At 42.7% G+C, this 25,380-nt stretch overlaps 1 protein-coding gene across 1 annotated transcript in view; it reads right to left on the bottom strand.

Moving 5' to 3' along the window:
• Positions 1–117: 117 nt before the first annotated feature.
• The window catches only part of LOC131277451 (TANK-binding kinase 1-binding protein 1-like), a 158,668-nt gene continuing 133,405 nt past the window's right edge, over positions 118–25,380 (bottom strand). The window contains exon 3 of the mRNA XM_058292497.2: positions 118–1,290. Within this exon, the coding sequence (XP_058148480.1) occupies positions 936–1,290 (355 nt within the window). The 3' untranslated portion in view covers positions 118–935. The remainder of the gene's footprint in view (positions 1,291–25,380) is intronic.

Here is a 25,380-nt window from a genome sequence, read left to right as displayed (position 1 = left end):
TACATTTAATCTGTGTTTTGGCATCGAATGAAATATTTTAAAAGGGCAAAATATAAAATCCAGGAATAAGATACATGAAGATAATTAACAATAAGAAATAACATAATCACATCTCTCTTGTTTATCAACTATTTTTAATTCAAAATTTTATAGCAGTATTTAACATTTAAATTTGATAAAAACCTATTAAAATGAGTATAATCACTTTTGATATGATCAATAATTTTGTCCTAATGTGATTTTTCCTCTGTTTGACCTTCTGTAGTTATACTTTCCAACATATTTTGAAAAGATTTTATTAAACAATTCTAATTTCAGGAATATAGCATAATGATTGCTTCACATATCTTCAATGCATAAGTAATTTGGAATATATGAGCACCAGAATTTATCTACATGACAAAAATATTTCAAATTAATAAGGAGGCAGCATTTTGCAGTCATTAAAAGACAACTCTGATATCAGCATATCTGTGTTCAAGTGTCACAATTATACCACATTTGATCTTAGACAAATGTGAGACAATTAAATGAGATAATAATACAAAATCCTTAATTTAGCCCTAGCTTATACAAATTTATTAGTATTACTTGGTTAATAGCTATGCAATAATTGTAAAATGTTATTGATATTAATGCTTATTGTTAATGTTGCATAGTTAATAAAATAATATATTATGTGGAAAGATATTAAAGAAATCTCTCAGAAAAAAAATGAGTTGATATTGGAAAGGCAAAATTTCAAAATGGTCAGGTTTGAACGATTTCTTGAAGAGGATCATGGGTCACTGTGACATGACTACTGTCTCAGTTTGATACTAATGAATTTAAAAAGAGATACTAATCATGTTTTGAAACTGGTCTGTTTCTCTGAGAATGATGCACTTAGATTGATTTCAATTTAAAGGCTTTACATTCACTTGATTAAATCAAGATTAGGGCTTTGATTCTGCAGCAGCTTGCTCGGTCGGTAGAGGTGGGGTCTGGCTGCGGACGAGGGGTCGGTCCAGCTCTGGACGAGGGGTCGGTCCCGCTTGGGACGAGGGGTCGGTCCCACTTGGGACGAGGGGTCGGTCCCACTTGGGACGAGGGGTCGGTCTGGCAGCAGACGAGGGATCGGTCTCACAAGGGGTTGCGCGGTTTGGGTGACGGGGCCGGCGACGAAGGGGTCGCCCGGAGAAGCAGGCGACGAAGGGGTCGCCCGGAGAAGCAGGCGATGAACTGGGGACAAGGGAGGCCAGGCCCTTGTCGGGGGCTCTCAGGACTGGAGGGCGCACGGCAGAAGAACTACTGTGGAGACAAGGTAAACACACAAGTCCACTTTACTGAGGGAGAGGCAACAGTTTTATAGGGGCTGGGGAAGGCTGATTGGTCGAAGCCACGCCCTGTTCTGATTGGTTGCCGGCGAAAGGTCAGTGGGCGGTACTGGACAGGGGAGGGGTGGTGGTTAGGGATTGGCTATCGCTGTTGCTGGGGGAAGGGGCAGGGTTTAGGGATTGGTGACTGCTGTTGCTGGGGTGGAGGGCAGACTGGATTTTTTCGCCCACGCCTGGCTGTTGCTGCTGTCGGGGGAAGGGAAAAGGGCAGACTGGATTTTTTCGCCCACGCCTGGCTGTTGCTGCTGTCGGGGGAGGGGAAAAGGGCAGACTGGAATTTTCTGCCCTGCGCCTGCGCAGGGAGAAAGAAGAAGAAGGGTGCCGCCCCACAGGCATTGGGTGGCGCCATCCGGGAGGAGGGGCGGCCGCGGAAGCATGGCTGCCGAGAAGGGGAGACCCGAGGGCACTCTGCGCCCATGCCGAGCTTCCTTCAGCGGTGGCGGTGAGTCCGACCAGCCACCCTATTATGGGGGCAGCGGCTTGGCCTGCCGCGGCTGCTCCCCCGCCAGGCCAGCAAACCACACTTCAGCCCGAGGGGTGACCGCAGATTCAACCACATCATTAGGGTGTGCAGGGTTGACTCCTGGCCCCTTGGTGGGCTGATAGAACAGACTCTCACACAGAAGTAGATACACAGAAGAAGACACAGAGAGGAAGAGTGTCCATAGACACTGCAGAGATCCTGGGAAGACAGACGAACCATCCACCTGAAGGTTCACAGTTGTCTCTGTGAAGAGAATAGAGCAGCTGGGCCTGGAAAGAAATGAGCCCTGGGGAGAGAGATGAGCCCTATGCCAGCCTACAGTTGAGATCAGAAGAAGCTGGACACATGAAGCCTCAAGAGGGAAGAGAAAGGCTAATCCCTCACAAGGTGGCAAGCCTGCCATCTTGTTTCAACATGTGGCAACAGAGTTTGGTAAGGAAGTAAACTTCATTTGGGCTCTTTAGGGCTTTGTGACTATAAGCTTTTATCCCAAATAAATACCCTTTATAAAAGCCAGCAGATTTCTGGTACTTTGCATCAGCATCCCTTTGGCTGAATAATACAGTTCTCTATATAAACAAAGTGACAGTAAAATATTTCAGAATTAATAGAGAAGTTATATCATTATAAGAAATACCTTAATTATTTTTCATAAATTTTTAAAATAAATTACAATAAACTTTATCTTTAGAAAAGTTTTAGATTACAGGAAAATTACATCAAATTATAACAGATTCACATAAAAACCCCCTCATCCACACACATATTTTCCCCTATTATTAGCATCTTACATTAGTGTGAGACATTTGTTACAATTGATGAACCAATATTGAAGCATTGCTACTAACCAAGGTCTGTAGATTACATTATGGTTTACATGTTATGCTGTACAGTTTTATAGGCTTTGACAAATGTATTGTGTAATGTATTTGTCATTGCAGTATCATACAGAAAAATTCCAATGTCCTACAAATGTCCCATGTTCCAACTATTTATTCATCCATTCCCCTCCCCTTGGAACATCTGATAACTGCTGTTTATATCAAGGTTAAATTTTCTTTCATTACCACATGATAATAAAACAATAATAATAAATATTTGTTCTGTGGTTACACTCACCCTTTGTTTTTCTGTTGATCAATCTTGAAGAATTTGGGATTCTGAGTGCTTCAGATGGAGAGGGATTTAGTTATTATGGGGCAAATGGAAGGAATTATTTTGCTTGCAGTTGTAGATATTCTTTGTTTTTTGGAATGGGACTTGTCTACCATTATTTTCTTAGTTGATCTGGGCAAGTCCAGGGAACTGGAGAATAGGTGTTGGCCACAACTCTGCTTAAACAACACAGGAAGAGACTGAAGATCTAAATCCCTGAGACAGATCTTTAATGGGGGTGTTGATAAGTATAGGTTCAGATAAAATGGGTAGAGGTATCATGAGTAAGGAAATTATAAATGATTCTTTGTTATGTCTGTGGAAATAGATGATCATATATCCCAAAGTAGGACCTGCCAAGGGTTGTTGATTTCACAAGGGTGTATGCCTTGCCTATAGTGCCTGGATTTACTACCATTCCAACAATGTGAGACAAGACTCCCAGGGATGAGCCTCCCTGGCACCAAAGGATGACCAGGAGCCTTCAGTGATATATTTGGAAAAAGACCTTGACCAAAAGTGGAAAACATTGAATACAAAAGAGTTTCATAACTAAGAGATTCAAAGTACATTTCAAAGGTCATTGCAGAGGTTATGCTTATGCAGGTCTCAGGCAGATCTCACTAACTGCATCAATAAACAAAGGTTCAAAGCCTGAGTTCTTTTAAAAGTGAGAAGGTATATTTTCTAAAACAATTAACTATTATATGGTCAATATAAAGCACAGAGCATTATTCTGTTTTGATTTAGAATATTTGCCTTCTAGGCAGATTACTCAGAAGGTTAAGGTAACCATTTAAAAACTCTTAGCAGGCTAACAAATGAAGAAGACTCTTATTTTAACAAAGATAAAAACAAATTCTAATTTTGTATTAGGATAATATCTAATAAGAACTCTTAAAAATCTCATAAACCTCTCAAATCTGAACCACCTTGAGCATGACAATTAAATTTCTTTTCCACAAACCTTCTACAAGTTTCTTTACTCTACAGATTTTCTCCTGCACATTGCTATTTCTCACTCAGCAACAACCAGTCATTTTACTTTAGGACAAAACTTCTATTTTCCCTTAACAAAACACATCCTGTTTTGTTATACACAAACATGTTATACATGTTATACATGTATAACAGCTGTGTTTTGTTAAACACAGCTGTTTTACATCCTGTATAACTTGCATATTTAAATTACCAAAAATATCTTGGAAACTTTCTTAAGACCAGCAGCTTACAAAACACAATTACTCAAAAGAAAAAGTTTGTCAGAATACTAACTCAATTTGTGTAATTGTAGACTTATATTTTTCATCATCTTAAAGAGTTCATAAATATAATGTTAGCTTTTTTGATTAGAAAACCTACATGAATTTAAGAAGAACATACCCTAGTAGAAAAAATATATATGCTTATATTAAACATACCATTACAGAAGACATAGCTAATTTTATTTATTGAGTTAATTAATCCCATTTGTGAGAGGTTTATCTGAATTATGTTGATTGGATTTGTTTTTAAATTTTGATATAGTTTTGCACACATTCTTTTTTCTTTGGAAATATTAGAAGTTTGGTTTGCTTAATTGCTAAGGTTATGAGATTAACCTATATATAAGCATTTGTCTTCTAGCAAATTAGAATATAGCTTTTTAAGGGATGTTATAAGTTAATTTGGTATTACTCTCCAGAGGCAGGAAACTCATATCTCAAACATACAGACAGATGCAAATACAGAGTTTAGAGCTTCAGTTTAAAATATTCCAGCCATGAGTCAGAAATGAAAACACAGAAACATATAAAACATAGAAATCACATGAGCTTTTAATTTCTCATTTACTATTTGTTAGGAATCCTTTTATTTTAGTATGCCAAGCCTGCCAATACATAGACACAAAAAGTCTATTGGCATTTATAATGGGGATTTACTAGGGTAAAAGCTTACAGTTCAAAACCTGCTAAAATGTCCAAATCAAGGCATTGTCAGAGATGCCTTCTCATCAAGGGTCATCTCCTGGTCAATCCTGTGCTTGTGTCACATGGCAAAGCTAGGTTGTAGCTTCTCCTCACTTCAGGCCTGCTCAACTGATTCCAGCCTCTGGTATTTCTCTCAGCCTCTAGGGGTTTCTCTTGGCTTTTCTTTCAGCTGTAGTTGGTGCTGGAGTCCTCTTTCACATGACAGAGCAAAAACAGCATCCATATTTTTCTGTTTCTGTTTCCAGTTATCTATTTATATAAGACCCCAGCAAGAGGGTGGATATTCAACCTGGGTCACACTTCACTGAGGTAGTTGAAGTAAAGGCTCTAAAGTGAGCTAATCAAGTGCCCTAACCAAAAGTTCCCATAATGCAATCAAAACCCCCACTCCCTAAGCTGTCAGCACCATGGAGAAAGTGCCCTCTCAGGTTTTGCTCCCCGTCTCTAGGCTGTAACATGTTAGGGCCCTGTAAAGAATAAAGAAATGAGGGAATGATGAATGAAAGTTTTAGCCATTAATTGTCTTACTGATATCAATCCTGAACAAGCAACAATAGACTGGGGATCAGGAGCACTGGGTTCTAGTCAGATCCCTGCCACTAACTTGCATCTCAGTTTCCCTAAGCAAGAGCTAGGGCCACCATGCTGTTAAGCCTCCTCAATTGCACTCAGTGAGGGATGGCTGAGCTCCTGCTCCATGCAGGCTCCTCTGCACCAGTGCAGGATGGCTGTCAAGGCCTGGTTCTGCCTCCTGCATGTGGCAGACACCTCACTCAGAACTCTTCCTGCAATCATCCATCAGCATCTCTCCCCAATTGCTTCTAAGCTCTGCAAGGACCAGATCCAGTCTCATGCAGCTCTGAATCCCAGAGCCCAGATGGTGCCTGGTGCACAGAAGGGCTAGGAGGTATTTGAATGGATAAAACATGAGTACCCCTTGGAAATCCACAGGAAGGAGGGACAATAGGAAAACAACTATCTGTGACTCAAGTTCATGAATTTAGTAAATGGGAACTTGGAGGAGGAAACTATTTATTCTGCTTAGGGAACACCAGGGTAGACTTCCTTGAAGAGGTGACATGTGAGCTGTGCTCAGCAGGATGTTCTGGGGGACATTCCTTACCCCAGATGGATGAAGGACAAGGTAAAATTCCAGTGCTGACTATCAGTAATTCTTGGAGTACAAGGATCATATTAGGGATAGAGGGCAAGGAAATCCTTCCAGCACTGGCATTCAGGGATTCTGGTTATTTGAGGATCATATTAGGTCACACTCACCAAGGAGGAAGCTCATCTCAGTGCCAACAGCCTCACTGTTTTCCAGGGATCCAGACAAGGATAGACATATAGTGGATGAGGACAAGTGTGATGACATTTCAAAGAACTGTCTAAATCTCAGGAAGTGGAAAGCCAGGAGTAGTTGTTCTTCTGGGCCCTAAGCTCATGCATCTTACATCCAGGTTCAGACATGGCACTAGGACTGTTGTAGAGACCCTGGGTACTTCCAGGATGCAGGCATCCTTTGGATCACTTCTCCTGAGCCTCAAAAGCCACTGTGGTTTTATTGTCAGCAAAGGCTTTCAGGCGACACACAGATAAGATCACCTGGAAAGCCCATGCACCTGTGAGCCTGGGTTCTAACAAGGTTCTAACAGTCCCTGCACAACTGCTCTTGGCCAAGTCTGTATTGTTGAGTAATTGGGTTGCAAGAAGCAGGGTCCCAAGCAGATTAGTTCTTATAGCCATGGGGTAGGTATAGAGCAGAGGACAGTGGGATGAGGGGACTGGTGCCTGGCTGCTCTCTCTTTCTTTCTCCCATGAGCCCCAGCTCACCTCCTCTCTCCCCACACCCAGTCTTAGTATTGTGGAAATCGAGAGGTTCAATAATTGCATATGGAAGTCCAGGACTCAGTAATAATTTTGGGAAGGAAAAAAATTTATTTTCAACCTTTCCAGCTAGGGAGTTTCTCTGTCCAAAAACCAAAGACCCAAATAAGATTTTTGGGTTCTTTTTATATGTAGGAAGAGCCAAATGCTCCTTTGTTTGAGTTCTCAATAAGCTTGAGTTAACACTTACTTCCCACATTCCAGGTAGGCTTGAATTAACATATTCAGTTTGCATTTTCCATGAATATTTAAAGTCTATAGAGCTTACATTGTTAATTGGCTTCCCGGGACTGGAGTGGCTGGCATGGTTACAAAAAGCACGTTTTTCATTGTCTGACACACACAGCCCAGGTTATTTACAAAGAGACACACAGCCCCCACCCATGGCTCATATCATTCTCCCCTTTATGCCAGTTTAACTTGTTAAGCTTTGGCATAATTGTTGTTGGAGTTATGAGGTGGTGGCTCGTTGTTGTTTTGATTGATTACCCCATTCATCAATTTTTCAGTGAGGGCTTCAGGACAAAGCCCCTGGACAACATTTGGGGTCTCTTTCTGTTCCCAGAAGAAGTTTTCATTCTGGACAGCAGAATTAGAATCCTGGGGTGGGGTCCCCTCCAGCAGCCATCCTGGGGGTTGCCAGTGCTTACATGGATTTCTTGCCAGTCTTGAGATCCATTTATTAATTTTTATTTTTATTTTTAGAGAGTTTACATCTTTAATCTTAAAGGGGTGCTGAAAGGAGATGATTCTTTTTCTGTAGCTACTTCCTGCTGGCCATAGGATTGTAGTCCCTAACTGACAAGGTGTAAAAACTTTATTTTATTTTGACTGGAGGAAGATGGATCTGGCATTCTGTATGAAATTGGATGATATTTTCACCTGGTTAATAAGATGTTCATTTTGCAAGAAATAAATTTAATTAGAATTTTGGAATACATGGTGGTTGTTTTTTTAAGAGGACACTGGATTGCAGAGGTAGAAAAGATGGCACCCTTTATTTTTTTAAAGTTGGTGGGGAACAGTATATATATATAGTTATTTTATGTTCTTGGTTAACCCCCAGAGGGAAATTGTAATAGATAATGTTATTAGGTAGTTAGCTTAGTTCTGAAGATGAATTCCAGGCTGTTTAATGATTGGCACTCATGTGTTTTGTTAGGTGCTTCTGGTGAACTGGCACTATTTTAGGCAGCTGGTCTCATTCAGGATTAGTGAACCAAGTTGGAATTTTTTTTTTGCTTTTAGCTGTGGGAATAATCAGAACTACAGAGTAAAGGTTTTTGCATTTTCACTTTAATTGAATAATTCCTGGTAATTTTGACTGTTTAATAGGTGACCCACTGTTAGTAAGCAAGCTTCATTTTTGTTACACAGTAGAGTACTAGAGTGATTGAGCCTAGTGTTAATTAACTGGTTACCTGTAAGCCACTGGTGGCCCCTGGTCTTTTTTTTTAAGATTTATTTATTTATTTCTCTCCCCTCCCTCCCACCCCAATTGTCTGTTCTCTGTGTCTATTTGCTGTATCTTCTTTGTCTGCTTCTGTTGTTGTCAGCAGCACAGGAATCTGTGTTTCTTTTGGTTGCATCATCTTGTTGTGTCAGCTATCCGTGTGTGTGGCACCATTCCTGAGCAGGCTGCACTTTCTTTCGCACTGGGCGGCTCTCCTTATGGGGTGCACTCCTTGCGTGTGGGGCTCCTCTATGCGGGGGACACCCCTGCATGGATAGCACTCCTTATGCGCATTAGCACTGTGCATGGACCAGCTCCACATGGGTCAAGGAGGCCCAGGGTTTGAACTATGGACCTCCCATGTGGTAGATGGACACCTTAACCACTGGGCCAAGTCTGCCACCCAGCCCCTGGTCTTAAGTACATTCTTTACCCAGTATGGGGTGAAGACTGTGAGAGGTTGTCCCCAAGCTAGTTTGGTGGCCCTTAGATTAAAAGGGCTGTTGACCCCACTGTTTTTAGCCAAGATGGCTATTTTTACTTTATAGACATGTTATTAACTACTCAGAAAATTAAGTTTGCCAGGATTTTTAACATGTTTAATGTACTTCTATACATGATTTAGAATAGAAAAGATAACACTATAATTATCAGGCATATATTTAGAACAGGATGCAGGTAGAGCACTTAATATTAATGTATTACTTAAGGCATAAGGGTTTTGAGTTGCAATTAATAGTCTTAAGTTTCAGGTTTGTAATACTTTACATGTTATCTGTCCATGGGAGCAGGCCATAATGCCAACTGTGTTTAAGTTCTACTTACAGTATTCTGGTATTTATTGCTCCACTTAATATGTTCTTCACAAAAGTTGCAGCACCATTGATCCTAGAGAGAAATTAAGTAGATTTTTACCAGCCTGTTGCCAGTCTGAAGATGATATTATTGTACATTTGACTGTACTTAGCCACTGTTTGCTGCTTCAGGAGCTCAAGACTGCAAAGAGTTTCCATTCACTTCAGGAGCATGACCAGAGAGGTAGTAGATATTTTTATTGGTTTAAAGATCAGTGACCAAACTAGCCAATAACTCATATGGAGAGGCAACCTGCAATGTATTCAAGGTCTGTTTAATGCAAAGGAGAGTTTGACAATGCTGAAGTTCATTTCTTGATTTTTATGTACCTTTGAAACATTTTCAATGCAATGTGTTACATATTAAATGAACTTAACTTTTATAGTATTTTGCTTTTTATTTTTACACTTTTATCATGAAGATTAGCAAATATTTTACTTTAGCAGTAAAGGTAAAATTATTTTTCACTGTTAAAATGAAAACAGAATATTCCCAATGGAATCAAGGTAACCTTTATTACTACCACTTGAATATGTACATTGAGGTGACTTTTAGACAAGTTTCATTGCTATGAAGTTACTTTTTGCTATTAATATTAATCCAGGTTTCTAGTTAATAATAGCTCCTTAGAACTAGAGCCACTTAAATGCTTCAGTTTGGAAGATGTTTTTACAAACTCTTTGTAATTGACCACAATTACAAACTGGCAAATTTACTTTAGCTTATAATAAGTAACCAATGGAATTTACTTTATGCATTTAAGAGAGAGCAGCCCTATATTTAATTTAATTTTATTAAACACAAACTTACAGCTTTTATTATTTTAAACATTCAATACACATAATGTTAATTTATTAACCTGGTATCCCATAAACCAAAGAGATAATATTTAAGTTAAACAAGTTGAAATTGTTATTGTTTAAAAAAGAATGTTGTTTTTCTTTTTTACAGGGGCTTAAAACCTTTTGTTTTTGATAGTTTTAAAACCATGAATAACTTTAAAAGCATACTGACTTCTAGGCTTTGGAGTATAAAACAATTAATTAATATTTCTATATGATTTTTTTATATTGCTTAGTTTAATTTGGGTTTTAGGAATATATATTATTTATATGACGGCATATTTAATTTTAACAATTTGAGCAAATAGGCAGACATGAATAGTTTGATACAGAAGCACTACTTAGTTGTTTAAAACTTTTTTTTTTTTTTGCTTGTTAATCCAGAGTACAGTCTTCTCACTGGTTTTCCTGGTTATATTGTTGTTTGGAGGGAAACTGGCAAGCATTTGGGGCTTTTGCTTAGACTGAAAAAGAAACTGGGTAGCTCTGACTCACTTTTTCTGAGACAGTTTGAACAATGGGGGTTGCTTACTTTTGGAAAACCTGGCAATAGTTATTTCTGATTCCTGGTGGAAATGACCAATCAGAATTAATTTATATTATTGGGAAAGGTCAAGGAAAAATACAGCTTTCCCTTTAAAAGGGTAAAGAGAAAATGAGAAGACCAAAAATATTTAGAATGACACAAAAGTGATATGCATAAACTTTTTTGCTTTTAAATGTTACTATAAGTTTCCTAAAGTTCAATTATTAAGTTGAATTGTTAAGGGGTGGGCCAGACCCACAGGAACTGTAAGCAAAGGCAAATGTGGTTTATAATTACTAGTACAATATTTGAAGTTTAAGAGTTAAATTAGTTATAAAATAACTATAAGACAAGTTTGAGTAATAATTACCATTACAATAGCTGAAATTTAGGCTATATTTACTCTGCTGTAATAGTTTCAGTTATAAATTTATACATCTATATATAAAGGTATTTATACAATGATTTTAATTTTTAGTTACAGTTTCTAGTAAGTTTTTACCTTAAGATGAATTGAGTACCTTTATTAATTAAGCCACAAGAATTTTATCAGTAACAAACTTGTGAAGTTTTTCTGCTTTTCTAGGAACTGAATAAATTTCATTCACGTGTTATGCATTAAATTTACCAGCAAGACAGTATTGGCATTTAAAAACTCATTTCTAGGTTACTTTTCACCATGATTTCCTAGGCACAAGCAAACTGAGAGAAGTTAAACATAGATTTCAAAGTTAAACACAAGGTTATGCGCAAATTAAAATAGAAGAATTTATACCTTTAGCATTTCAAGGAACTCTTTGACTTTAATTGATGGCACATGGGGTTTTATTTTGATTACTATTCACATTCTTTATAGGCACAACTGAGTTTAAACTGAGAAGTTTAAGGTTTATTTCCTCATATTTTACAGGAGACACTATATGAGGTTTCTGGGCCTCAGATTTATCTGTTTTTTTTTTTTTCCTTGCAGTTTTTATGACTTTATTGTTTGGCAGCTTACCAGCGAAACCATTAAAAGGGTTATTAAGTGATTAGAGGTTTATTGTTCTAAACAATAGTTTTTGTTTTGTTTTGTTTTGTTTTGTTTTAGACAAAGGAGGTACTTTACCAATTCTACAGTTTTTAAAACATTTCAAAGCATTTTTACAGAGACATGCAAAGAAAGATTCAGAAAGGCAGAACCTGGGCAGAAGTCAATTGTGCAAATGTATTTTGACTGCAACACTATGGCAAAGGAACTTTTATTGCTTTCATCCTGGCTCTGCTTGGACTGGCTGGGAGAGGTAAGCTCTTACCCCCACCCCCAGACAGCTAGGCATGATCAGATGGGAATATGGCTTACAAAGACACAGAATTGCAGGAGGAGTAAGCCCCCCAGCATTCTGCCCCTGTCATGCACCCCCCTTAAGGGAGGAGGAGGGAGAAGGTAATGGCAGCAAGTTCCAGGCAGCTAAAATGGCTTAAAAAACCTTCTAGGCTTGGCACCTTCCTGGGGGAACCCCACCCTGGCAGGGCCATGATCCAAGCCACTGCCTTATCAGCTATCCTGACTGGGGCCAGCCTCAATAAACTTGGATCCATGGCATGGACATGGATGATCCCTGAGCCCTCGCAAATGGGATGGACTCAGAGGCAAGAGAACAAAGTACACAGACATTCAGACTCCGTGTTTTGTTTTTTTTTCACCCATAAAACAATCATTTCACTCCTTTGCCAATGGCAAGGGAGGGCTCTGGCTTAACAAAAGTTTAGTATTTCATACAGTTACACAATCCAACATTATCATCCAGAGGCATGAAAACACACAGAAGCACAAAGTCAATTAATCTGACTTAAAATTTTTACTCTGAGCTATAGCACATTAATTATTGTAACCCTAGGGAGGGGGAATTTTCAAAACCAAATTTTTAACAGGACTCTCTGTTCAACCTTGCTGTTTACAAAGCAAGTTCATTTGCAATTCAGTGCCAAAACAAATACTCTGGATAAACTTTTTTCACTGTTTAACCTTACACTCAGATCAAGCCTCACTACAAAAGCCAATTCATTTTCCTGTAACCAAAATTTTCCAAATCCAGACCAATTTTCAAGATGCATTAACACTTAAGCCCATCAATTTTTTTTCCCACTGTACTCAAACCTCCACTATTTTAGTGAAGGCAGAACCAGATGCTAACCACAGTTAGCTGAACCTAAACATCAGGGTTGTTGTTTTTTTCTTTCCTTTCAGACCTGGAGAAGATTGCTTCCCCCTGAATTTCTGGAGGTACTGAGGTCCTCTTGGGAGGTGATTGGGCTCCCTTTCTAACATTTAAAGTTAGGTTTTCCTGACACTATGCCCCCCCAGGGAAGTCTTACCTGTGGTGTGATTTTTCATTCCCAGCATCTTTTTAGACTTTCTGCTGCATCCAATTCTTGCTGGGAAGATTCCAGTGGAACCAAAATGTCCTCTTTCTGGACTGAAAAGTGTTCAGGGGTGCCCAGATTTGGGGTCTACCTGAGTCCCCCTGGCTTCCTCAGAGATATTGGTAGGGTAGTGAAGTGCTCCCATCTCTGGCCTTACATTACAATCCTGGATGAGCCCCCAGATATTGTGGAAATTGAGAGGTTCAATAATTGCATATGGAAGGCCAGGACTCAGTAATAATTTTGGGAAGGAAAAAAGAATTTATTTATGACTGGCCAAGCTTGGGAGCTTCTCTGTTCAAAAACCTAAACCCCAAATAAGATTTTCAGGTTCTTTTTATACAGAGAAAGAGTCAAATGCTCCTTTGTTTGAGTTCTTGATAAGCTCGAGTTAACACTTATTTCCCACATTCCAGGTAGGCTTGAATTAGCATATTCAGTTTGCATTTTCTCCAAATATTTAAAGTCTATAGATCTTACATTGTTAGTTGGCTTCCTGGGACTGTAGTGGTTGGATGGTTATGAAAGGTGCAGCTTTTCATTGACACACACAGCCCAGGTTATTTATGAAGAGACACACAGCCCCCACACTTCTCCCTATCTCTATATACCTTTGCTCTCTGGGCCTCAGCTCTGCTCTCTCTGTGTTGTCTGACTTTCTCAGCTTACACCTAGGTTCTGCTCCCTCATCACTTCAGCTAGCAAGCATGTTCATTTGACATGTCCTCCCTTTACTTACTTAAACATGTTACATTTGAGTGTTTTTACAGTGGAAGTGGTCATTGTTTCTTTCCACAACCCTTGAACAGTCTCAGGGCATCTGTCACTGACCCCACCCTATAGACCACTGACTCCACCTCCACACACATACAACTGCTTTTTCTTCCACCTGCTCATGAGAAGCTCCTCTCCTGTTACCTCCCCTCCCTTTCTTGGCCACACAGGGCCCATCTCCTGGGGCCATTAAGCAAAAAGCCACTCACCAACCCCAGGAGGCCTTGGTGGCTCCTAGACAAGGAGCAGGAAAATGCTGATCTGCTTTGACCAGCAGAGGGAGCTTACGGCCATGCTTTTTCCCTGACAGTCAAGGGGTTGTAATGAGGCCACCTGGAGTTCTGGAAGACTGGAGGAGAGGAAGAGTCAGAGAGGGAATTGCCTGGTGAGGGGCCTCTCAGCCCCAGGGCAAACCAAAGTCTTGAGTAAGGGGGACCTGGGACGGGAAGATTGGGGGTGAGTATGATATTTATTAGAATTGTTAGAGTGTGAGAGGTTTTTTTTCCTTTGCTTTCCTCTATTCTGAATGACTTTTCTCTGCAGTCCCACAGCTACAAGATTAGTTTTGAGGTAGTCAGGATGGGGGAGGGAGGAGCACCTGCAGTGCTACTCTGGCAGTTTGTCAAGAGAAAGAAAACCAGTCTTGGTCAGGGTCCTGAGGCCTCCTGCCATGAAGCATGAACCCTTTAGGTGCCAGATCATAAGGAGATCCTGAGGCCCCAAAGAAAGGGCCAGGGAGTTTTGTAAAAACCGCAGGTGCTGACACTGCTAAAGCACTGCTGTACTGGTTGGTAAACTGCCAAGGCATTGAGACCCAGGTAGTGCTTGGGGGTCTCAAGTCCTTGGCAGTTTACCAACCAGTACAGCAGTGCTTGAGTAGTGTCAGCACCTGCAGTTTTATATGTTCCCACAAAGACTTCTTACCTGTGCCAGACTCAGGACATCAAACAGCTTGCATAGAAGTGCAGGGTAATGAGAAGACTCTCTCTGAGCTCCTCAAAAAATATATGAGGAGAGAAGCCATTTCCAGGGGCCAGTCAGGGTGGGGAGGGAGATATGGACAGATTTGTTCAAGGGGAAAGGCCAGAGCCAGGCATGCAGCAAATCACCTGACCACTTCCCCCCACCCCCCACCAATTCCTCTAGTCTCTGAAAGCTCCTGAGCTTTCCTAAGATCATCAGTGAATATGCAGGTGTTTGTGTATTTCACAAGCTGTCCAGGCCCCACTAAAGGCAAACAACATTATGGATTTCGAGTATTGACTTAACATTTTTTTTTATTGAGCTATAGTTAACATGGTATAACTTCAGCCTGTGAAAGTGCTATACTCAGTGCTTTTTAGTATATTCATAAGGCTGTAAAACTATAACCACTATCTAATCCCAAAATATTTTCATCAATTCCAAATGAAATCCTGGATTCAGTAGCAGTCACTTCCCCCCAACCATCCTTAACCCAGCCCCTCGCAAACATTAATCTATCTTCTGTTTGTATTTGCCTATTGTGGATCCTTCATATAAATGGAATCCTATAAGTGGTCTCTAGTGTACAGTTTCTTTCACTTAGCATAATGTTCTTCAGGCCCCTCACCTTCTATCATATATCTGTACTTTATTACATTTTATGGCTGATAATATCTCCTTGAATGGATAGACCATGTTTTCTCTGTCCCTTTGTCATTTGATGGGCATTTGAGTTGCTTGTACTTTTTGGCTATTATAATACCAAACTTGTCCTAGATTTGGCCTGAAGGCCTCCCAGTTGGCTCCTGTCATGTTTTGACTCCAGTGCTTAGGGCTTTGGTGCCTTCCATGCTCTCCAATATGCCATGATTGTCAGGTTCCTCTCACACACTTCCTGGCCAAGACCTGGACTCACACATGCCTCCTGTGCCCTCTTATGTTTTCATGGACAACAGTATTTTGGGACGACAATCTGGACATTAGTGGTGGATGTTGTTACCAGATTTTCCTTACTTATAGGCTTGCTCAATAAAAAGAACTGGAAACTCTGTTATTTACAGAGAAAATGGACTAGCACAGACATATATTTCCTAATTAAAATGTAAGTATAGTGTTTTACTTCCCTGATAAACCAGACTGAAGTGACCCACATCTAGGGCAGGCAGGAGGCTGGGGCAGGGTTCTGGGGCTCTGTATTGTACCAGGGATTAAACCATTAGTTCCTGAACATGGAGAAGTCAGGGGAGGGTGCAGGCATAGCTCAGGACAGGACCTGTCACTACTGGGATAGGACGCCATTTAGTAATCTAATTTGTGGTAAGGTGTGTCTGTGCAAGATTGTGCTAATCAGTCCTGGTCCCATTCCCTTTGCCCCTCAGCCCTATCTTTTAACCCCTCTCCAAAGGAGTTGTCCATACCCAATGACAAAAGCCAAGCACAAATTTTGGACAATGGATGCAGTTATCCCAGGGGGCTGCAATCTCTAAGGGCTTAGAGCCAAACTCCTTTTGAGGACAATTAGTAGCAACACAACTGAGAGTGTGAACTGGAGATTCCCAAAATGATGGACCTCAAACTACATGGCCCAAGACTTCACCTTGACCCATGAAAAAGACTGTGTGCTTTCTCTCAGTCACAATAAATATTCTTCTCTTGGCATTCAGAGCCCATGGGTAATGCCTCAGGCCCCAATCTGGGAGGAGAGGCCACCAGAACCTGACACAGAGTACAAGACCTGCCAGGGATTTTCTGGGTTAAGAAATTACACAAGGAATGGCAGGGCAGTGGGAAGCACTAGTTCTTAGGGAGCAGTAGTGTTTATGAAATGAGGCCCAGCTGGAGCCTGAAAAGCTGCATCCCAATCTCCCCAGTCCCATCATAAGGAAAGGAATTCTGGTGTCAGGGATAAGGATCCAGGGGCATGAAATCTAATGTAAAGATCTGACCATGGACTCTAAAGTGGAACTAAAGGTGCAAAGTTCTGCCAGCCCTGGACCATGTGCTTATAATTTTCCTCTGTCCTTCTTCCTTTCCACATTAAAACCTGTGTTCTAATTTTATCTGTAAGTAGTGCTTATGTAATTCAAGATTTTGCCCTTGAAAACTGTAAGTTCCTACTTGGTGCTCAAACAAAACCTCAGCCAAGAAGCAGAAAATGTCTTCCTCCAAAGTGGTAGAAAGACATTCACTACCCTGTCCAGGGTCAGAAAATGGTCCTGGCAAATGGAAATACCTTCAATATCTAAATCTCAATGTTCCTTATGGGTGGTCTTTGTTCCTTCTAGGTGTATTGACAATGAAATGCACATTTCTTCTGTGAAAGTAGATTGCTGTGCTTGCTTCAATAAGCCAGGGAAGGGTGGCTGGCTATTTTTGCTTCTCCTTTCTAAAATAAACTGGTGTCTCTGCATGATTTCTTATTTGAATGAGCAATGTGAGAGGTGGCACCTCATTTCAATTAACACAGTAAATGAAAGAATGAAACCTGAACTCCCAGGCTGTAGCTGAAAGAAGACTTTAATAATAAAACATTCACATCTAACATAAAGAATGGGCTCAGCGAAGAGTGTCTCTCCATCCACTTCTGAGTTGGTGGACAGGGGTAGGAGTGAGCAGAGCCTCTCTCACTCCTGAAAAAGGCTAGCACGGGGAAGGCTGTGCTGGGAACCCTGGAATGTCACAGATGTCATCCAAGAGCTCCAGGTGAGAAGCTCAATATTCCCCTAAGTGAGTGATTGGTCACAGGAGCCCAGGACAGCCTTTCAAAGGGCAGAGTCATGAGGGGCAGCAGGATAGGTTCAAGGGATTCAGTAGAACCTGGGGGTGGACCAGACTGGCTGGTGGGGAGGGAATTGCCTGCCTGGCCTGGGGGTCAGCAAAACTACTTAGCTAGGCAGACTTGGGAAGGGGGACCATGAGGCTGGCAGGCACCAGGGACCAGTTAGAATTTCCCCTTTCAGAAATTGGGGCCCTTCTGCTTCTTCCCCAGTAGAATAGTAAAATAGAATATAGCGATGGGTATAAAGGTTAGATATACAATACATACTAATTTAGAAAAATTAAATAAAGAAAAAATAAATTGGGGTATCAAAAAATGAAAAAGCTTTGTTTTTGATGTTTTGCCTTTCATCACTGCAATAGATACCCATCAATATATTCCATTTTATTATTAATGGAACTTGGCAATATATTAGGCTTCATTTCTGAAGAAGTTTTGGACCACAAAGAGGTTCAACTATGGCAGGGGAGGAACACTGGTGTGGGGTGTTATCGATAGGGGGTTAAGGTTGGGAGGGAGTTTTCCAGGGCATGTATACAGGGTACATAAAAATGTTTGGATATTTTCATAGTAGTTACAGTTAAAAATGACAACTGAGGGAGTGATAATTTCCTAGCCAGGGGAGCTCTGTTACATCCCCCAATGGAACAGCAACAATCACCCAAGTGCAATGGCAAAGACGAATAAAGAAGGATGGTGCAACAATGAGCCCTTCGTACTGATGACTATGTTCATGAGCCTGTGTGACTGAAATAAGAACTAGGCCTAGAGCTGCAGGGTGCCTAAAAGTTACCTACTGAGAGCCTCCATGTTGCTCAAATGTGGCCACTCTCTAAGCCAAACTCAGCATGTAAATGCATTACCTTCCCCCTAGCGTGGGACATGATTTCCAGGGATGAGCCTCACTGGCACCGAGGGATTACTACCAAGCATCAGCTGATGGGGTAACTAGAAAAAGACCTTGAATAAAAGGGTCAACTCAGACCAGCAGAATACCTCAGTCTACATGTAATATCAGGTGTTAAAAACTGCTTTATGACTTTGGATAAAAGGGGGAAATGGAAAGGACAAATGAGTTTATATGGCTATGAGTTTCCAAAAAAGAGTCAGGAGGTCATCAGAGGGGTCACACTTATGCACACCTCAGCAGGACCCCAGAGACAGCCAAAGTAGATACAACCCCAGGTACTGGTTCTCCTGAGTGCTACAGAGAACCCATAGGTTCTATGGTCATGGCAGATGACTCAAGTTCAGTGCCATGTCAGTTGGCCCTACTATGGAGTTTGTGTTCCTGAGTGTGATGGTGTTGGACCACATGTGACCTTTTTACACATGCCTCTTCTGTCACTTTTACTGGACCTGTGGTTGGTGCTGGGGTTGGTGTATACTCAGGAAACCTGAATCTCTGGACTGTCCAAGTGACAGCCAGTCCCTGAGCCTCAGCAGACTTGGAACTCCTACCATCTGGATTTTGGACTTACCTCGGCCAGCTAACAGGGAGGTGAAGAAAGTCTACCACCACACCAGGGATCCAAGATTGCCTATAACAGCAAGCAGGAGAGTTGCATCTATCATCCATGTGGAATCTAAACCCCCTCTTGATATAAAGGTGGAGTGGGCATAACCATCCCAGGGTCCACAGGATGAAGGAATAGAGTATGGACTAGAGTGGACTTAGTGATATTCTACTATGGAACTATTGTGATTAGTAATGGAAGAAATTGCAGCACTGATGTGGAGAGAGTGGTCATGGTAGCTGCTGAGGGTAGGGAGAGGGAAGAAGAGATAGGATGTGGGGGCATTTTCAGGAGTTGAAGTTGTCCTGGGTGGTGCTGCAGGGATAGATGCTGGACATTGTATGTCCTGCCATGGCCCCCTGGATAGACTGAGGGAGAGTGTAAACTACAATACAAACCATTATCCATGTGATGTATTCACCAAGTACAATGAATTTTCCATGATGATGAAAGAGGTTGTTGATGTGGGAGGAGTGGGGTGAGGGGGGTGGGGGGATATATGGGGACCTCTTATATTTTTTAGTGTAATATTTAAAAAAATAAAGAAAGAAAAAATGTGGGAAAGGTAAAGGAAAAAAAATAAAATAAAAGGGACAAGTAACCAGAAAAAAAAAAAAAAAGTGACTCTGGCTCATCTCTGCCAACCTCAGAATGGGGCTGATAAGAGGTCATCAATTCCCCCACCCCACCCACTGACACCTTTACTTCTCAGGATTTTAGTGCTGAAATTGGATTTCTAGAACCCAGTGCTTAGCCCCCAAATCCAGCACTACCCAGGAAAAGACCATGACCACCTAGTGAAGGGCAGCCCTGTCCCAGGCCTTCTGAGCTGGGTTCCTAAAGGCCTCCATGACCATACAGAACCTGACACCCAGCAAAGATTTACACTTTCATCCTATTTTCCTCCTGTTTCTGATCTAGAGCCAGCTAGAAAGAAACACTGGCTGAATTCCTGCTCTGGCCTCAGAGGTGTGGTTACTCATCTCCCTTCTCAAACTCTCCAGTCCTCAGCTTTCCTGTTCTTTATGATGGGTCCTTCTGTCTTATTTCATACCTCACAGCTCCCATTTCCCATTCAAAAGACAAGAGAGGATTTAGAACCAACTTCTAGGAATGGTGGCAGTCATTTTAATTTGTCGGGGCTAGTGGCTGGGACAGCCTGATCAGCTCACTGACAAGTATCCAGTTAACTTTACTGTGCACACACATACCATGTCACATACCTTGGTTTTCTCTCCCCTTTGGGGATGAGAAGCCTGCCCAGGTGCTTGAGAAACCTACCTAAGTGTTCAGAGCCCAGCTCTGGGTCTGTGCTGTTCTTCTGGATTCTTTCCATTTCCCACTTTCTAGAATAGTGAGTCAGCTCCCTAGAGCCTCCAAACAGGCTCAAGGTGATTTGGTCTGGTTGTCACTATCATAAAGGCATGGCCTGCAGCATGTTTGGTGCTTGTGCCCACCAGTCCTTTTGCTTTTGGAGGTGCAGACACCACCTCCTGTCCAGAGGATGTCTTTCAAGTTGAGCCCTCTGCTTGGCCATCTTTCTCACGATCCAAGGTGAAAAGCATTTTCTCTGGGTACCTCAATGTTGTTAGCTTTGAACTTGGTATCCCAATGCCTGGGTCATGTCCAGGGAAGTGTACACAAGAGAGAAGGAGCAGGTAGGGAGAAGAGGCTGAGGGTACTGAGGGATGCTCTGGGCAGCCTCATTTGTGGACAGGGTGCCTACCCACTCTGCTGTCAGGTCCACTGGGTCCAGAGGGCTTTGGGCCTTCAGGCTGGGATCAAGGTGCTCAGTCTACCTCCTCCACCACTGCCCTTTCCACCTCACCCCCAACTTACTTTGATCCTCTGAAATGATTTGCACCAGCTTATAGTCTTCTGTCCCCATCCAGGTTGTGTTCTTCTATGACCTTGTGGATCATGGCTGGAACCATTTATTGGTCAGTCACCTGTGGTGGTTCAAGGGACAGACCCTCAAGGTACTCCCTCAGAGTGCAGCTGCCAGGGACCCCATGGAGCCACCTCTGGTCAGGGCTGGGTCTAAAGGTGCCTCACAGTCTTCTTTTGCTCCCCCAAGGACACCTCCTTGGAATGAGGGGAGTCTTCCAAACATTTCTCCCACCATCTCCTACAAGAACCTATACCTCAGTCTTGAGGTTGTTTCCCAGTGTGGGTCCAAATCCCTTCACTGTAGTCTGAACCCTGTCCCCTGGGCCCTCTGCCTGCAGAAGTGTTATGGGCTTCCATGGCCCTGGGGACAAAGAGTGACCATGCAGGAGAGGGTGGGGACTGAGGAGTGAAAACTGGGCCTCTCTCTGTCACCTCATCCCTCCCAATAATGAGAGATGGCTTGCCCTCAGGGTGTGAGTGCCCCTGCCCCAACCCAGCCCTTCCAGGACACGTCTAGGTAGCAGTGAAATCCCAGGTCAGAGAACACAAGACCTATTCCAAGCCCAGATGTCAGAAAGGAAGAGGGGCTGAACAACAACCTACAGCACACCAGGACTGCCCTGAGATCCAGGATGCAGCTGTGGTCAGCAAGGTTGAGACTGAAGTTTTCTTGACCACAATGGCCCAGCTACAGGCAGGGCTCAGGTCAAGCATCAAATGACATCTTAGTAAAGCCACACTTGCCACAAGAGAAGTGTAGCCCAGGGCAGGTATATAACATGGCAGCTGGTGCAGCCTCTGTGCAGTGGGAGCTTCAGTAGCTCCATCTGCACATCCCATCCAGGATCTGGCTCCTGCTTACATCTTGATGGCCACCATCCTGGGGTTGACCCTGTCCTCCCTTCAGGGTCATGACAGCAGCCCCTTACTGGCCAGTGTCTCCACACTCTGGTCCAACCTCCACTTTGAGGCCAAAGGTCACCTGCTGTCCCTGTTCTGCTCTGACCCTCCAGTGATCCCTATCTCCCACCATGGGAAAGTCAAGCTCCATCCAGAAGCTCACAGGGTCTGACGTAACCCAGCTCCCAGCATCTCTGTGACCCTAACTCTTCCCCTTGACCCCTGTTTCTTCCCCCTGGCCTCTATGCTGTTCCCCAGGCCAGCCAAACACATGTCTCCCTTGGGCCTGGCAGGGGCTGCCTCAGTGAGCCCTTCCCAGGCCTTCCTCACTCAGCATGCCAGCCACAGCCCCTATGTCCACTGTCCTGTGCCCTGACAACCATTGAACTCACACTCTTCCTGCCTCTGGAGGTGGCTGTATGTCCTTCCCCACTTCCTAAAAAGTCTGCTTCAGGAGAGCAGAGAGGAAACATGTAATTTCTTATATGTCTACTGCCTGAATCACTGAAGGGTCCCAGGGGACAGTGATATGCCTGGCTTCTTGTACTTGTTGTCCTCAAGCAGGCTGATATGGATGATACAGCAGTTGCCCACATGATGTTTATAGCATGGCCATGTGTCATGGTGCTTGTGGCTGTTCTAAGTGGCCTTGAGGTTGATGGAGGAGGAGGAAGATGTTCCTCCAGATGCTGATGTGACAATGGAGGAGTTCCGTGTGGATGCAGAGGTCGACTGCTCCAACTGGGTGACAGCTAGATCAGCAGAAGGCTTAGAGCCATGGGGCACCTCAGGGCTGTGTGAGAAGCTCCAGGAGATTCTAAAAGTACTGTAGGTGTCAACAATCCTTGACCCCTCTGTGGACTTGGAGAGGGCCAAACCAGCACAGGAGATGGAGTGTGAGGGTGAGGGCCGACATGAGAAGAGGTGGATAGACACCTTCATTTCCTGGCCATCTTGAGACTCCAGGACATGGTCCACATGGATTTCCACCTTAGAGCTTGAGAAGTGGGCCATATGCATGTGAGGTGAGTCAACTGCCTCTCTGCTGCTGAAGTCAGGGCCACACTGGAGCTGGATACTGGATTGGGAGTTGCTGCTATCACTGGACTCAGTGTCTGGAGCTAGGCTGGTGGAAGGATGGGTTGGCTTACATTGGGGGTCTCTCCCAGGATGCAACCTGGATGCCCTGTTAACACTGTACCCTGCTAAGTTCTCAGTCCATCTAAATGAGCCAGTGGGTTCTGACTGCCTTAGAGTTCATGCAGCATCACCCCATTTCACAGATGAAGAAACAGGCTTAAAGATCGGCTGACTCATTCTAGTCACAAGCTTGTTTGGGAGCAGAGTGCTAAACTGTCAGGCTCCCCAAGCCCATGCTTAGCCTGAAGTTTCCATGAGCCCTGAGCCAGCCCACACTTTTCCACCCTGGATGGAGAACTCACTCTTTACTCCAAGGCTTGATGCCTTTCAGGTGGTGTTTGTCCTTGAAGCTTTTACTGGCCAACTGGGATGGAGGCTCCGGTTCATGGGGCAGATGGTAGCTACAGGACAGGGTGGCAGCTGTGAGGCCTCCAGGAGCCACACTTCAGGTCTCCATCCCAATGTCCACAAAGGAGTTAGCATTTGGGTGCCCCAACATCTTCAGACAACTGGTCCTTTGCTGACCCAGGGGCCATCAGGGTGATCAGGCCCTTAGAGTTGCCAGATCTAGTCCTGGCTTCACCTGTCATTCTCACTGAGCTGCTCCATGGCCTCAAACCAAGCCTCAAAATGCTCATTGGACACAATCCTCATTGAGTCAAACCAGCAGGCTGCCTGGAGCTGCTGGAGCTTGGCGATTATCTGGTATTCCTGGGGCCAGAGGAAAGGAAGAGTAATTGTGGAGGCCTCGGTGGGCTTCTGGGTGGGATGGGGGCCAGTGCCTGGGTTTCCTCCTGTGGGTGCCTCCATCTCTTCACACCCTTCCAGGCTCTACCTGCCCTCAGGGCTGAGTTCACACAGCTCATCCTCCAGGAAGATGTTCTTCATCCCTTCTTAATCTTCATAAATCCAAGGAGAGTTGTCGTCTTAACTCAATTTAGCATAAGGATTCTAAAGGGTTGAGGTTTTTTCATGTCTCACAAGCTAAAAATAAATTAGAAACTAACTAGAAGTGACATTACCCAAGTATTACTGTCATTAAACATGACTCCTGGTTATCCTCAGACCATACAAAACCCTGGATCCTGCTTCCAGATTTCAATAAGATCAAGAAGCAGAACGACAGATTGCTAGGGCTGGGAAATTAAACACAGTTTAAGCTGTGAAGAAAGGGGTGGCAGAAAATAGAGGAGATAGGTGCTCAATAGAAAAGTCTCTCTGTAAATATAAATGGTCTGTGAGGGCTCCTGTCCAACATGTCTGCCTCAGCTCACCTCACGACTTATTTCTCCAGCCTCATTCTAGTGTCAACCATAAAGCCTCCACTCATCTCTGTAAACCAGATGTTTTTCTTGGAATAAGGTGAGGTTTGTGTCTTTGTTTTCTTTTCCTATAGAGTAATGAAAGATCATTGGATTCAGGAAATTAGATTGGCTTGCAGGCCAAAACAGCAACTGGCTAAATGTGTTAAGCTTTCTTCAGTTTCTCCTGCTTTAGGTCAGGAATGGTGGGCCTCCGAAATATATATAATCTTCATTCCCAGTCAAGGTCAGCATTCATCCAAGTGTCAATGACACAGGGATTTTACAAATTTTCTGCTTATCAGATTTCTAGATTGACTAAGAAAGGCCAATAAAGAACAAAAGGGGACCATCTAAAACAGCTTTGCTCCTATCTACAAATGGTATAATACTATCACAAATATTTTGTTGTTGTTAATCTTCTACAACAACACAACAACAAAAAGAACACAAAGGATCTTGGGATTCACCCTCACTGTATCCTTCTAGGGATCTATTAAAAAGAATGTAATTTAATCCAATCAGAACCATGTGATGGAATAAGTCATAGTTAATTAATAAATGGTTTCCAAAGAAAAAACAAATGTCATGTCAAATTCATTTCTTTTAAAGATGCAAGAGAGGGAAGACTCAAGTTTCTGCTTTAAGCATGTGAAAATATATTTCTCCAAATTTCCCCTCCAATCATTTTCAATAGAAGAACTTTTGAGTCCTCAAAGAGACAGGTATCTGGACTTTACGCCATTCATGGGCGAGCTGCTTTACATGAGGAATGTTGTCATCACAAAACATTAAAGATACCTTCCAAAAGTTCATATAGAGTCATAAGCATTCCTAGGAGGCCAGTTTGGCATTGAGTCTCCTCTAAATGATTGCATGTGAAATAGGTCAAGTTGCCAGCTGTAACTCTTTAGAAGCCACTGTGCAGAAAATGAGGCATTCAGTCATGATCCTCTCGACTGGGTCTTTCTTGAAATGGTATCTCTGAATTCTGTGTATGAATTCTGGGGTCAATGGGCATATTAGTCTGTTGCCAGGAAGAGATAATTAGGTGCACCAAGGAAGCTAAGAAGCAGCGAGGTCAGATGGTGACTCAGCATCTGCTGCACCAGACTCATGAAGAACAACCTAATGAGGGTATTCACAGCAGCCCTGTTGGTGA

This window comes from Dasypus novemcinctus, unplaced genomic scaffold (genome assembly GCF_030445035.2).
Source record: "Dasypus novemcinctus isolate mDasNov1 unplaced genomic scaffold, mDasNov1.1.hap2 H_1, whole genome shotgun sequence".
Taxonomy (NCBI): domain Eukaryota; kingdom Metazoa; phylum Chordata; class Mammalia; order Cingulata; family Dasypodidae; genus Dasypus; species Dasypus novemcinctus.
The sequence above is the reverse complement of the archived record's forward strand: the minus strand, read 5'-3'. Positions and strand labels throughout refer to the sequence as shown.